The 16,523-nt window shown below is 37.8% G+C and overlaps 1 protein-coding gene across 1 annotated transcript in view; it reads right to left on the bottom strand.

Moving 5' to 3' along the window:
* Positions 1 to 16,523, bottom strand: part of LOC103508577 (ribosomal protein S6 kinase alpha-5-like) — a 122,714-nt gene that overhangs the window by 6,295 nt on the left and 99,896 nt on the right. The window contains 4 exon segments of the mRNA XM_026823149.1: positions 319 to 649; positions 1,894 to 1,907; positions 2,602 to 2,763; positions 4,201 to 4,351. Coding sequence (XP_026678950.1) covers positions 319 to 649; positions 1,894 to 1,907; positions 2,602 to 2,763; positions 4,201 to 4,351 — 658 coding nt within the window.

A 16,523-nucleotide genomic window follows, 5' to 3' on the forward strand; every position in this document is an offset into this window, starting at 1 on the left:
CCCCGTGTTTTTTGGTTAAAAAAATTCTCAACAATCTAGTAAAACTCCTTTAGTTTTCAATCCATAAGAAATACACAGAGTGCAGAGACTGCGGGAGAGAAATGTTCCGCTCTCGACCAACATTTTCAGTTTCGTTTATGTTTTTAGTTTGATAACTATGCAGCTAATAGGGAGCGCGCAGCGCGACCGTATTTTTTATTATTTTCTAATACAAATTCGGCCATGCCTTTTCTACAAGTTTGGCCATGCCTCGGGATGAACTAGCGGGATTCCGGAGCGAAGCGACGGAATTCAGCTAGTATTTTAATAAAATCTCACCTCATCCTGGAAGACACAATGTAGGTTGACTATGTTCGGATGTCCCTGGCATGCCCTCAGTAGGTTGATCTCCTCCGAGCAGTCTATCTTACGGCTAATGATCTTCACAGCATACTCCTGTCCGGTACTCTTCTCCACACACCGACGACACACGGAGTAGCTGCCGTCGCCTAGGATACCCGCCTTGTCCAGGTCCATGTCATACTGCTCGAAAAACAGCGAACCCTGTGGAGAAAAAGGGAAGAGGGTTTATTGTAAATTTTCAAAAAGTGATTTTTTTTTATTTATTTATTTATTTATTTCTGAGGTTTGATAAGGAACCGTATAACTGCTGAGGTCTTATCGTCCGGAAACGAAGAGCGAAGGAAGACAGGATAGGAGAAAGCCAGCCGTTCCGAAAACGAACCTTATCTCAAAACATTAAAATTATTGGCTTCTTAGGTGAACTTCCAAATTTTCTGATAAAATATCGTATTGTCCTCCAGACATCCAAAATACATAAGGCTAAAAAAAATTGAAGTCAATTGGCCCAGTAACACTGGCTCAAAAATTGGGTAGATATTTTAATTTTTTAATTAACCAACCGACAAAAATATTTTTTATCAATCAACATCAAAACAAACTTTCATCTTATTTTTTAAAGGGAACATTTCAAAATTCTGCTCTGCTGTCTGCTGTAACAAAATTTCCAGTGACATTACACATAGGGTAAGATTTTACATGTCTCATATAGGTAGGTAAGTAGGAATTATGATAGATGAAAATATAGCAATGGATAAGTACACAATATTACCGTATATATGAAATAGAAAGTTATAGGAAAGTACTTAAACGTACATACATAAGACATATAAGAATGGAAATATTTCACCCATACTGTTATGATGAGACTGAAAAGTTCCTTTACCCCTTAACCCCCTCAGTTCTTGATAATCCTGGATTCTGATGACTGGTAAGTCCAGTCTTCCAGTGAAAGTCTATTTTTCAAGAGTGGCGTCAAATTTTCCCGCCACTTTTCAAAATTGCAAATTTTTTCCGGCTTTATTATAATCGAGGTTTTTTTTTTTTTTTTTTTTTGGGAAAGGGAAACTTGCAAATCATTGTGACCATAAACAAAGTGTATTAAGGTATTAACTTAACAACATTGAAATCATGACCTAGATTTTCTTCTTCAAATAAATCCACTTTTCATGCTATTCGTATTTTTTATATAATTCAGACATTATACGTAGGTACTAGGTATGTAGGTACCTATATGGAATTCTAGGAATAAGAACTTATGATTATGAAATATGAAATTTTCAAGTACCTATGAAATATGAAATATTTTCAAGTACCTACTCATTAAACTAAATGTAGACTTTCTGTCCAATTTCTTCAGAATTTTATCTACATATGTAGGTAATGATAATAATTAATAATGGAAAAAAAAGGAGGGAGAGACAGACAAAGGAAAGAGACAAAGGGAGGGAGAGAGAGAGAGAACACGGTACCTACTTATAAGCTCAACAACTCAACACAGTTCAAAAAAAAATTGAGGTCACCCCCTAACCCAAATAAAAGAAAACGTAAAACATATACATACCTCCCTCTCCCTCCTCTCTCTCTTTTTCTCTCTCTCCCTCCCTCTTTCCAAAGTCGAAACTAGGACACAAGTTGTCTAGCAAGAGACAGAGACAAAGCGAGAGAGAGAGAGGGAGAGAGAAAGACAAAAAGGATGAAGGAAAGGGAGGGAGGGAGAGAGAGAGAAAGAGAGAGGGAGAAGGAAAGGGAGAGAGAGAGAAAGGACGAAGGAGAGGTAGGGACTAGGGAGGGAAAGCTTTTACATAGTGATAGGAAAAGCTTGAAATATATGAGGATACTATAAAGTTTCTTAGTCTTCATGACGGATAGTATCTTTTTATTGGAGTGAAAAAAAGGCAAAAACTCGGATTCTTGGGAAGTTTTGAATTTTTTTGGAAACCATCTACACTATGGTCGATCCATATCGGTCCATCGATCCGAAATCCGAAACACATTTTCACCATAAACTTTCGTCATTCAACCAATATATGTAGGTTGCAGTCGATGTCGTATACTTCAATCAACATCGGTTGATTGAATTGAATCAACATCGGTTGATTGAATTGAATCAACATCGGTTGATTGAAGTATACGAGGTGAATCTGTGATGTCAAGACAGTGCACGATTTCAGTCGACCTCGATCGACCATCGATGGCGTTGACTAAGTGTGGACACACCTTTAGGGTTGACTACTTTTAGGGGGTGTTGACTATACTTACTTTGAAGATCTTATCAAAGTTGGGAGGTACTATTGCGGGAGAGTCGGCCGGAATCATTTTGGTGAACTCGTCCGAGAAATTGCTAACGTCTAGTTCGTTTGAGATCTTTGGTACGAAGGGGGCTGGGATCCTCTTGGTGGCTAAATCGTCCCAGTCTATCACCTAAAAAAAGAGAAAGCAAAACACAATATTAGCAAAGACAAAAAAAAAGTGATTCCCAAAGGCTAAAAAAAATGCACTCATGAAGATATTTACGTAGATTGAAAATATTTCCTCATTTTGAATTCAAAGTGTTACTTTCTGGTTTTCTCGTGTTGACCAAGCAAATCGGTACTTCGCTCATCTGATGAGAGACTGTAGAATGTGCTATGACACAGACCACAAGAGTCTAGGAGTTGTTTCATAGCAACGAAATAAAATTGGCGATGACATTATCAAATTGCAATAAAGCGAAATACCTGAGGCCAATGTTGAACATAGTAGCTACATATGTTACAAGTGATTCATCCTAAATGGAGAAGATGAAAACAATGTGAAATGAGACTCGCTATTTATAGAACTTCACTTACAGGGTCTAATGTGAAAAGTTCTCTAAATAGAACCTCACTTACAGGGTCTGATGCGAATAGTTCCCTAAATAGAACTTCTTTCACAGGGTCCCATGTGAAAAGTTCCCTAAATAGAACTTAGTAGGGTCATGTGAGAATAGTGTCCTACTTTGAAGCGAAATGCAAGTCGGATTGCGTGAGTGAGGGAAATAACAAATAAGGAAAGCAAAGAAAGATATGTACGTGAAATTTTCGTTTTTACGACTCTCATCAAGAATGCAGGAGATATCTGAGAAAGCTGAGATAAGCAAGCACCTACACTTTTTGACTTCTCTGGGTATTTATGGATATTGTGAGTCTCGATTGACAAAGAAATACTCGAAATACGACGAGAAAGTGATGAATTCCTTGGAAATAAGAGCTAAAAATACAAATTGGGCAGGTAACAGATTTCTTGACTTTTCATTTTCCAACTAAAGTCAATTAAAGAAGAACAAATAAATAATTCACATTTCAAGACAACTTTTTCTTCGTAAATTTTCCTAAATTTGTGGAAATTCAATCTACAATCGAGCTTTTCTCCATTTTCCTTTGCGCCACACAATATTAAAAAGAGAATAAAGAAGGAAAGGAAAATTTTCTTCGTTTATTTGGAGTTTTCTGGCTGGAGTTTCTATGGAAAGATTGGAAAGTCTTTTATTTCGAGTGAAGTTTATATGTTTTCTGACCTTTTCCTTTTCATAATTTTCCTTGGGAGCAACGTGTTTGCTCCAATGGTCGCGCCGTATCCTCTCATATTTTATATGCACATTGTAAAATCTATGTATATCAAATATGTGTACTTGTGTACTTGTAACCATAGTACATTATTGTCTAGTTGCCAGCCTAGTTAGCTTGGAAGGTAGCGTCTGCTTTGTAAGCGCTAGGTCACGGGTTCGATTCCCGCCCGGGGCGGATTTTATCCTGAACGAATAATGTTCGTTCTCGGAAGGGCTGGTTTTCTCCTATCCTGTCTTCCTTCTCTGTTCGATTTCGGGAATTTTCAACTTACATTGAAGAAGGGATGCCTCTTCAGTTCTTCGGCATCCAATTCTCCTCCACCAAGCCGTCTGCGGGGATCCTTGACTAGGAGACGACTAATGAAGTCTGCCACATCCGGGGACAGGTCCTCCGGAATGGGGGGCTCCGTTTTGAGAATTCGTCTGCAAAGAAAAAAAAAGATGGAGGTTAAATGTTAATACAAAGGTGAAGAAATATTAATGTACACAATACTAAATAACCAAGGTCAGTGTCAAATTAAGTCAAATATGTATGAAAAGGGTTAAAAAAATCTACTTTAGCAGTAAGCAACTAGGGAAAATTCCAATATATACATATAAGTAGCATTTTTGCAAGTGAAAAATAAGGACAAAGGACAAGTTAGTGCTAAATGATATCATAGGACAGCCCGACATTTTGACATTTTCAGAATTCCTTGTTTTGAAAGTAATGGAGGTACGTCGAATCTAAATAATACCAAGATCCGACGGCGACAACTTTGGAAATTAAAATATCAACGTAGATACTCGCAGATAACTCCTGACCTGAACCTACCCTCATAAATTCCACCATAATTGGTTCGCAAAATAGAAATCTCCAGATCGATTAAAATGTAAATCATAAATCTTCAGATGCAAATTATTTTCAATGAAACCGAGCACCAATTACAGTCCAAGTCGTCAGGATTGCAAAGACCGTGGTTATTCGTCTGCCTTTGGACACGAAAATGAGACAACTGTTGGTCAACTTTAGACAAGCGGTACCAGCCCATCAGGTTCTGGACAGGAATATGAAAGATTTAAGAGATGCTGAAAGGGAAAACCTGTACTGAATATGATAATAATCGTGGATGAACGACAAGGTGAAGCTGAGAATGATGAAGAAGATGATGAGGGAGGAGGAGAAGAAGACACTGACGAAAAAGATAAAGAGGAAGAAGAAAAATCTGGTGTGAACATCACACGACTTTCTATTACATTAAGTCGGACAGTTCTAAAAGTTTCACCATTCGATTCCGCGTGAAAAATCGTCCCAGTCTATCACCTAAAAAAAAAAAGAGAAAGCAAAACACAATATTAGCAAAGACAAAAAAAAAGTGATTCCCAAAGGCTAAAAAAATGCACTAATAAAGATATTTACGTATAGATTGAAAATATTTCCTCATTTTGAATTCAAAGTGTTACTTTCTGGTTTTCTCGTGTTGACCAAGCACCCAAATCGGTACTTCGCTCATCTGATGAGAGCCTGTAGAATGTGCTATGACACAGACCACAAGAGTCTAGGAGTTGTTTCATAGCAACGAAATAAAATTGGCGATGACATTATCAAATTGCAATAAAGCGAAATACCTGAGGCCAATGTTGAACATAGTAGCTACATATGTCACAAGTGATTCATCCTAAATGAGAAGATGAAAACAATGTGAAATGAGACTCGCTATTTATAGAACTTCACTTACAGGGTCTAATGTGAAAAGTTCTCTAAATAGAACCTCACTTACAGGGTCTCATGTGAAAAGTTCTCTAAATAGACCCTCACTTATAAGGTCCGATGTGAATAGTTCCCTAAATAGAACTTAGTAGGGTCACATGAGAAAAGTTCCCTAAATAGAACTAATAATAATAAGTTCGTTTATAGGGTCCGATTTTAAAAGTTCTCTAAATAGAACCTCACTTACAGGGTCTGATGCGAATAGTTCCCTAAATAGAACTTCTTTCACAGGGTCTCATGTGAAAAGTTCCCTAAATAGAACTTAGTAGGGTCATGTGAGAATAGTGTCCTACTTTGAAGCGAAATGCAAGTCGGATTGCGTGATACAAGTGATTCATCCTAAATGGAGAAGATGAAAACAATGTGAAATGAGACTCGCTATTTATAGAACTTCACTTATAGGGTCTGATGTGAAAAGTTCTCTAAATAGAACCTCACTTACAGGGTCTGATGCGAATAGTTCCCTAAATAGAACTTCTTTCACAGGGTCCCATGTGAAAAGTTCCCTAAATAGAACTTAGTAGGGTCATGTGAGAATAGTGTCCTACTTTGAAGCGAAATGCAAGTCGGATTGCGTGAGTGAGGGAAATAACAAATAAGGAAAGCAAAGAAAGATATGTACGTGAAATTTTCGTTTTTACGACTCTCAGAGTGCAGGAGATATCTGAAAAAGCTGAGATAAGCAAGCACCTACACTTTTTGACTTCTCTGGGTATTTATGGATATTGTGAGTCTCGTTTGACTCGAAATACGACGAGAAAGTAATGAATTTCTTGGAAATAAGAGCTAAAAATACAAATTGGGCAGGTAACAGATTTCTTGACTTTTCATTTTCCAACTAAAGTCAATTAAAGAAGAACACATAATATCTGGTAAATAAGGGAACTATATATAAAACTATAAAACTTGCAATTTATTTTGTGAAACGCTGAATTACATACAAAATTCAACCGTTGTGCGTGGTTGCTCTCCGGACGGGTGACCACTGCCTCGGTGGCGTAGTGGTCAAGGCGCTCGCCTGGTAAACAGGAGGGCGTGGGTTCGATCCCAGCCGAGGTATGGAATTTTATCCTCAATTATTTGAGTCAAGAATGCAGGAGATATCTGAGAAAGCTGAGATAAGCAAGCACCTACACTTTTTGACTTCTCTGGGTATTTATGGATATTGTGAGTCTCGATTGACAAAGAAATACTCGAAATACGACGAGAAAGTGATGAATTCCTTGGAAATAAGAGCTAAAAATACAAATTGGGCAGGTAACAGATTTCTTGACTTTTCATTTTCCAACTAAAGTCAATTAAAGAAGAACAAATAAATAATTCACATTTCAAGACAACTTTTTCTTCGTAAATTTTCCTAAATTTGTGGAAATTCAATCTACAATCGAGCTTTTCTCCATTTTCCTTTGCGCCACACAATATTAACAAGCAGGGTCCGTCCCTCCGGGAATTTTTTAGCCCGTAGTGATTAGAGAAAATCAGTACCTATGTACCTACCTAATTTGCTACAAGTTTGGCCATGCCTCGGGATGAACTAGCGGGATTCCGGAGCGAAGCGACGGAATTCAGCTAGTATTTTAATAAAATCTCACCTCATCCTGGAAGACACAATGTAGATTGACTATGTTCGGATGTCCCTGGCATGCCCTCAGCAAGTTGATCTCCTCCGAGCAGTCTATCTTACGGCTAATGATCTTCACAGCATACTCCTGTCCGGTACTCTTCTCCACACACCGACGACACTATAAAATAGAGAGCGAGAGAGAGACAAAATAGATAACTTGTCCAAAAGATAGTAACACCTAAATTTAAATGTACCTACCTACCTAACCTCCCTACCTAAATTTAAATAAAATGGTCAACTTTTCACCCGGAAAATAAAAAAAAACTACCCATTTGAAATAACAATGGATCCAATTTGAAGAACAATAATAATTGTATAGCGCTCGATGCAAAACTATAGCCAAAGCTCTCTCTTCCTTCTCCTCCTCCTCCTCCTTCTTCTCTTCCTTCTCCTCCTCCTCTTTTTCCACCCTCTATCCCCCTCCTCTTTGAACAACCCCCACCTCCACCTTCTTACAACCCCTCCCTTACTTCCCCACTCTTTGCACTAAGTATTCAAATAACGCGAATATCACGAGCTTGTATTTGTTGAGTGAAGAGAGACTGAAAATTTATTTTGCGGGAACATTTTGAAGGTAATTATTTTCCGGGAAAACAAAACAAAGCTCTCTGTTGCGGAAGAAATCAAGATTGGAATGGGGATTCCCGCTAAATCTTGAACTCTGACGTCACGGCATATGCTCCCGTACACGATGACGTAACATCAAATGTCCCGAGCAAAGCTCCCTCGCAGGCAACACATTAATGTGTTTGTGCGCTTACGTTTCGTTGACTATGTTCGGATGTCCCTGGCATGCCCTCAGTAGGTTGATCTCCTCCGAGCAGTCTATCTTACGGCTAATGATCTTCACAGCATACTCCTGTCCGGTACTCTTCTCCACACACCGACGACACACGGAGTAGCTGCCGTCGCCTAGGATACCCGCCTTGTCCAGGTCCATGTCATACTGCTCGAAAAACAGCGAACCCTGTGGAGAAAAAGGGAAGAGGGTTTATTGTAAATTTTCAAAAAGTGATTTTTTTTTATTTATTTATTTATTTATTTCTGAGGTTTGATAAGGAACCGTATAACTGCTGAGGTCTTATCGTCCGGAAACGAAGAGCGAAGGAAGACAGGATAGGAGAAAGCCAGCCGTTCCGAAAACGAACCTTATCTCAAAACATTAAAATTATTGGCTTCTTAGGTGAACTTCCAAATTTTCTGATAAAATATCGTATTGTCCTCCAGACATCCAAAATACATAAGGCTAAAAAAAATTGAAGTCAATTGGCCCAGTAACACTGGCTCAAAAATTGGGTAGATATTTTAATTTTTTAATTAACCAACCGACAAAAATATTTTTTATCAATCAACATCAAAACAAACTTTCATCTTATTTTTTAAAGGGAACATTTCAAAATTCTGCTCTGCTGTCTGCTGTAACAAAATTTCCAGTGACATTGATGATTAGATGGGAACGTGACAAACTAGAAGGTTTATACAATGTATTCCAAATTCAGGTCAGTGTCAATAGATTTTTTATTATTTTTATTATTATTTAATTTGCTCTATAGGAACAAATTCTTTTCTTCTGTTTTTAATGAAAATAAAAAAAAGACATTAAAGAACAACGTAGATATTTAACTTTAGCTTCCAAAAGTCATATAAATTTTAAAATTAGTATCAGATAATACCAAGATGGCGGCACTTTTTACTATTGACAAACAAAAGAACTTGCAAATCATAATGATTTTTAGCCCATGGTCTGTACGTACTACAGGTTTAAATGGGAAAAAGAAGAAAGTTGTGAACAAAATATCTCAAGAACGGTTTGTCGTAGAGAAATGAAATTTGGTATGCTATCCCGGTATGGTCCAAGGGCGCGACTGTAACAATTTGGTAAAAATCGGATAGTCACCCATCCAGGTATCAACCAAAGTAATTGTTACTTAACCCTCATTTCGTGGAAAATGTTGAAAAGGTTGTGAACAAAATATCTCAAGAACGGTTTGTAGTAGAGAAATGAAATTTGGTATGCTATCCCGATATGGTCCAAGGACGCGACTGTAACAATTTGGCAAAAATCGGATAATCACCCATCCAGATATTAACCAAAGTAATTGTTACTTAACCCTCATTTCGTGGAAAATGTTGAAAAGGTTGTGAACAAAATATCTCAAGAACCGTTTGTCGTAAAGCGATGAAATTTGGTATGCTATCCCAGTATGGTCCAAGGACGCGACTGTAACAATTTGGCAAAAATCGGATAATCACCCATCCAGATATTAACCAAAGTAATTGTTACTTAACCCTCATTTCGTGGAAAATGTTGAAAAGGTTGTGAACAAAATATCTCAAGAACCGTTTGTCGTAAAGCGATGAAATTTGGTATGCTATCCCAGTATGGTCCAAGGACGCGACTGTAACAATTTGGCAAAAATCGGATAATCACCCATCCAGATATTAACCAAAGTAATTGTTACTTAACCCTCATTTCGTGGAAAATGTTGAAAAGGTTGTGAACAAAATATCTCAAGAACCGTTTGTCGTAAAGCGATGAAATTTGGTATGCTATCCCAGTATGGTCCAAGGACGCGACTGTAACAATTTGGCAAAAATCGGATAATCACCCATCCAGATATTAACCAAAGTAATTGTTACTTAACCCTCATTTCGTGGAAAATGTTGAAAAGGTTGTGAACAAAATATCTCAAGAACCGTTTGTCGTAAAGCGATGAAATTTGGTATGCTATCCCAGTATGGTCCAAGGACGCGACTGTAACAATTTGGCAAAAATCGGATAATCACCCATCCAGATATTAACCAAAGTAATTGTTACTTAACCCTCATTTCGTGGAAAATGTTGAAAAGGTTGTGAACAAAATATCTCAAGAACCGTTTGTCGTAAAGCGATGAAATTTGGTATGCTATCCCAGTATGGTCCAAGGACGCGACTGTAACAATTTGGCAAAAATCGGATAATCACCCATCCAGATATTAACCAAAGTAATTGTTACTTAACCCTCATTTCGTGGAAAATGTTGAAAAGGTTGTGAACAAAATATCTCAAGAACCGTTTGTCGTAAAGCGATGAAATTTGGTATGCTATCCCAGTATGGTCCAAGGACGCGACTGTAACAATTTGGCAAAAATCGGATAATCACCCATCCAGATATTAACCAAAGTAATTGTTACTTAACCCTCATTTCGTGGAAAATGTTGAAAAGGTTGTGAACAAAATATCTCAAGAACCGTTTGTCGTAAAGCGATGAAATTTGGTATGCTATCCCAGTATGGTCCAAGGACGCGACTGTAACAATTTGGCAAAAATCGGATAATCACCCATCCAGATATTAACCAAAGTAATTGTTACTTAACCCTCATTTCGTGGAAAATGTTGAAAAGGTTGTGAACAAAATATCTCAAGAACCGTTTGTCGTAAAGCGATGAAATTTGGTATGCTATCCCAGTATGGTCCAAGGACGCGACTGTAACAATTTGGCAAAAATCGGATAATCACCCATCCAGATATTAACCAAAGTAATTGTTACTTAACCCTCATTTCGTGGAAAATGTTGAAAAGGTTGTGAACAAAATATCTCAAGAACCGTTTGTCGTAAAGCGATGAAATTTAAAATTCAACGTAGCATAAAGTTGTAAACAGTATGCAAGAGAGACGAGGGAGGAAAAGAAAGAGAGAGAGAGGGGAGGTAGAGAGAGGAGAAGGAAGAGTGAGAAAAGTAGACAGAGAGAGAGAGAAAGGAGGAGAGAAAGATAGGAAGGGAAAAGTGGTTAGGTAAAACGAAAACAGAGGGTAAAATGAAAGGGCAGAGAGAAAGAAAGACGAAGAAGGAAGGTTCAAAGAGAGAGAGAGAAGGAGGGAGGGAGAGATAGAAAGAGGGAGAGAGAGAAGGAAAAAAACGATGCGGAACATATTTCTAAGGATTTCAATTCAGAAAGTACGAGAGGAAGAGAGAGGAAGGACGGGAGAGAAAGAGACGGAAGATGGTTTGAGTTTTATTATTGAAAATTCTTATTAACTCAATGATAGGGAAGAAGGGAAGAGAGAGAGAGAGAGAGGGAGAGAGAGAGAGAGAGAGAGAGGGAGAGAGAGAGAGAGAGAGAGAGAGAGAGAGAGAGTACAAGGAATCGATTGGTGAAATTTTCAATGAATCCCTGAAGTTAAGAACGTTGTGCGTGGTTGCTCTCCGGATGGGTGACCACTGACGATCTGGACAATCGCATGCTACTGGCCATTCTTGTCCTCACTCAGGTTGGGTGAGGTTAATTAAATATGAGCTGGCGGGCAGCGCAGCTTGTCACGGAATGGAAGTTGAACTAAAAACTTTCCCAGTAAAGCAGTGATGTAAAACCGCTTGTAACGTGGTGTTTTGAACCTCACAGTGACCCGGTAGATTTGATATCTATTTGGTTGACAATTTTCAATCTCGACTCTATCGACATCTTTCTGCTCTATTTCGTCTTTTGTCCCCATATCCCCGTGCTTTTTGGTTAAAAAAGTTCTCAACAATCTAGTAAAACTCTTTCAGTTTGCAATCTTATATTATAAGAACGAGATCCATTCACATTTCACACACTGATCGCTCTATCTCTAGAACCACAACACCTAGAAAGCTGAAATATCGCATGCTACTGGCCTTTCTCGTCCCCACTCAGGTTAGGTGAGGTTAATTATATATGAGCTGGTGGGTAGCTTGTCGCCGAACTATGTAACTTTTTACAAGGATCGATTCCTTGGTGTATAAGTATGTATCTTATATTATAAACACAAGATCCATTCACTCATTCACATTTCATATTCACACACTGATCGCTCTATCTCGAGAACCACAACACCTAGAAAGCTGAAATTTGGTAGAGATATTCCTAAAAGTTGAACTAAAAACTTTCCCAGTAAAGCAGTGATGTAAAAACCGCTTGTAACGTGGTGTTTTGAACCTCACGATGGACCCGGTAGATTCGATATCTATTTGGTTGGCAATTTTCAATCTCGACTCTATCGACATCTTTCTGCTCTATTTCGTCTTTTGTCCCCATATCCCCGTGTTTTTTGGTTAAAAAAATTCTCAACAATCTAGTAAAACTCCTTTAGTTTTCAATCCATAAGAAATACACAGAGTGCAGAGACTGCGGGAGAGAAATGTTCCGCTCTCGACCAACATTTTCAGTTTCGTTTATGTTTTTAGTTTGACTATGATCAATTTTTGATCGCTAAAATCTCCACAAGAAATACACAGAGTGCGCGCAGAGAGTGCGGAAGAGAAATGTTCCGCTCTCGAGTCTCGACCAACATTTTGAGTTTCGTTTATGTTCTTAGTTTGATAACTATGCAGCTAATAGGGAGCGCGCAGCGCGACCGTATTTTTTAAATCTAAATTTTCCACACCGTTTTTTCTTCCTTAATTTTTATGAAAGATGAAACTTTGAATTTTTATACAAAATTGATTAGTTAAATACCGTGCTCATTTATGTAACTTTAACATGATATGCACTAAAAAGTTCTGAATTCAACTTTGTCAAAGGCAAGCTTTCAGATTTTTTTTTTATTTTTATTTAGAAAAATGTAGTCATCTTTTCGGGATACTACCTTGTTGTTGTTGTTGTTGTTGTTGTTGTTGTTGTAGCGGCTTTAGGTTTCGCCGAATGGCGATAGCAGAATAGGGAAAGATGTCTTTTTGTATCTGCTATACACCGGGGTGATGGTCTCTAGCTCTAGCCATGTTAAATTGGCTCGCTCGTCCTGAGGATACTACCTTCACTGTAGGTCCTACAAAGTTCAATTTTTGGACACTTTTTAATGATCCCTCATTACACGGGGAGTATTTTAAGACAGGAAACTTTAGGTCGAAAATTGGCCGCCGTAGGCGGCTCAGGCTCGGGACTTAGAAAAATTTTCATTTATTATTATTATTTTTTAAATACGTATTCCGCAAATGTAATAGAAAGTCGTGTGATGTTCACACCAGATTTTTTTTTCTATCCTATTATGTATTGCTAAACCTCACATTTGATTCTTACCTTAAATTTACAAGCTATTAGATTGGAAGTGTTCGGTCTCTTGTCGAGGGAAGGTTGGAAAATCTCATTACTGATGATGTTTTCACTAAACAGCACTGAGGGAGACACATAGGAGTAGCCCTGGAACAGAAAAATAAAGATATATTAACAACAAATTCAACTAGAAACCATAACACTTTATTAAAGGTGTTTGTTTATAAGGTTATTTCGATAAATTTAACTTGAACCTTTGAAGAAGGATTTTTTTTACTGTGCTTAAGGAAACCTGGAAACATTGAGGCAGGGGTCTAAAATCTATCTATTTAAAGTCCCAGAGATGGACTACAAAGTAGTCTACCCCAGCCAGACTTGGTTTGGTTGAAGTTGAAACACTTGGATTCGGTAGCTACAAACATATCAAGACGCAAGGGGTCTGTTCTGCTCGCTGTTCTGTGGCAACCAGCTTGAACTTCTTTTCAACTAGTCACGTGCTTTTATTCTCCTTTAAATTGTCTTCCCCCACCATCTTACGTTCTTCTTCTTCCTCTTCTTTCCTTCCTCTTCTTCTTTTTTCCAAACACGTGCCCTTTCCCTCACTCTCCCATTTGTCTCTCTCCAATCATCCCTCCTCTGTCTCTCTCCAAATATCCCTTCTCCTTCTCTGTTTCTTTCCCTAATTTTCCACTTTCTCAAATTCCATGCGATGTTTGGCCACTACTCTTTCCCCACTTTCATCTAGCGTCGCTGTATTCTGTATACTTTTCCCTCTTTTCACCCAATTCCCTCTTTATTAATATCCATCACCCCCTTTTCTGTCCTTCCTTTCCCTGGCGAATTCTCCCTTCCATCCATCTGTCTTTTTCTGCTTCTTCTCTGCTGTTGCTTCTTCTTCTTCTTCTGACCTTCTTGTTCTTATCCTTCTGCTCCTTCCTCTGCTTCTTACAATTGTCTTCTCTTCTTGTTCTCTACTCCTTCCCTTCTTGTTCTTCTTCTCTTTTCCGAGCGCTGATTGGAGGAACCCAGCAGAATGTCAGGTGTCATGAGGGGGGTGGAGGAAACGTCACAACCATTGGTCCATGGATTCGACAGCAGATCGATCTAGAAGGAAATTGAATTGAATTTAGATTTAAATTTCATCTTGCAAAAACCGAAATAGATAATTAGGTATGAATTGCCAATCTATACGTAGGTAGCTTTATCCTCGGAACGGTTGGCTTTCTCCTATCCTTTTTTCCTTCTCCCTTTCTAACAGTTCCCTCTATCAAACCTCTTGTGTAAAAAGTACCTTTTGTACTTTTTCTTCTCTTCTTGTTCTTATCCTTCTGCTCCTTCCTCTGCTTCTTACAATTGTCTTCTCTTCTTGTTCTCTACTCCTTCCCTTCTTGTTCTTCTTCTCTTTTCCTTTTGGCCATTTTCTTCTTGTTCTTCTCTGCTCTTTCTCTTCCCTTCTTCTTTCTCCTCTAACTCCTTTTTATCTTCTTTTTTCCTCTCTTCCCTTCTCTGCTTCCTCTCTTCTCTTGTCGACATCTCTTTATTCTAACCCTTGTCTTCTTGTTCTTCTTCTCGGCTCCTTCCCTTTCCCTTCTCTCTCTCTCTTCTCTTGTCGACATCTCGTTCTTCCCGCCCTTCCACACTCTGGCTGTTCGTGTCATTGCAACTAAACGTAATAAATTATAGCCTGAAGTATAAAATTGCAACTCACAGCGAAAGATGAGCAGTGTTTCATTTGTTTTCTATACTTTTTTTCCAGTCATTTCTCTTCACTTCTTTTTTAATATGTGAAGTATATCCCTACATAGTTTCTTTTTGCTTTTCATATCAAGTTTTTTATCTGGCTTTCATATCTCTTTGTTTTCTTTTCATGTGAAGTTTATCTGGTTTTATATCTCTTTGTTTTCTTTTTTTTATATCTCTTTGTTTTCTTTTTATAGGAACTTTATCAGCTATTACTACCTACATATTTATTTTTCAAGTTCATTTGCTTTAAAATTTGAAGATTCTTTTGCTTTTTTTGCGTTCTTTTCACATCAAATTGATCTGGCTTTTTGCTTTCTCTTTGCTTTCTTTTTATGTGAAACTTTACTTCTATATTCACCTTTATTTCTCTTTGCACATTGCAGTGTTTGCTTTTTCTTTTCTTCATTTTTCTTTATATGGTGTTATTTATTAGTTCATCTAACTTTTTTCCTGTGTTATGTTTATGCTGCTCATTATTACACCAACGTGACTTTTGTCAACATGTTGTTGTGTTTCCAGACTAATAGTAACCCATTGTAAACAATAATATTTCGCACATGTAAACAAACACGTTCCGAGAGCGCCTATAACTTGGTATACAGCTTCTGTAATGTTATTTATCAGTGATGAAAACTGCATAATGCATAGGTTGTATGTTATTCAATACATTGAAAGTAGAAAATAAAAAATAATAAGAGCTAGGTACATAAGGTATATAATAATAATAATAATGATAATAATAATAGCTAGGTATATAAATATGCAAATGAATGACCTTGGCATCCCATATGATAATAGATCACAGAATGTGCTGTATCCCTAACAAGTGCATGTGGCGAAGAGAGAGAGAGAGAGAGAGAGAGAGAGAGAGAGAGAGAGAGAGAGAGAGAGAGAGAGAGAGAGAGAGAGAGAGACTCTTTGCACTTTGCAGTGTTTGCTTTTTCTTTTCTTCATTTTTCTTTATATGGTGTTATTTATTAGTTCATCTAACTTTTTTTCCTGTGTTATGTTTATGCTGCTCAATATTACACCAACGTGACTTTTGTCAACATGTTGTTGTGTTTCCAGACTAATAGTAACCCATTGTAAACAATAATATTTCGCACATGTAGAAAAGTGTCCAAGAAAATCTAAAACCTCGGTACATAAATCTAAATATTGCACAAGAAAACCAAGATTGCATCAGGTTACAAAGATAGCTCGTAAATAGAAGATAGTTTACATCATGGTGTGCAATCTTGTGTATATTTTCAAGCACCTATGTACCTGTCTGTCATACTGATTCGGAAAGTCATCCTTTGGGATTTGGGACCCATATGACCAGCCCAATTCAGCTGAATCTCTCTTATTCAGTCATCTACCGAGTAAACTGAGTTCTATTCTAAGCTTTAGACCATTCAGTGATCACCAATAAATTTCATGGATGCGACGCGACGTACCGACAACTCACATACCAAAACTTACCTAGGTACTACTTATAATGGCCT

Source organism: Diaphorina citri, unplaced genomic scaffold (genome assembly GCF_000475195.1).
Source record: "Diaphorina citri unplaced genomic scaffold, Diaci psyllid genome assembly version 1.1 scaffold411, whole genome shotgun sequence".
Classification (NCBI taxonomy): domain Eukaryota; kingdom Metazoa; phylum Arthropoda; class Insecta; order Hemiptera; family Psyllidae; genus Diaphorina; species Diaphorina citri.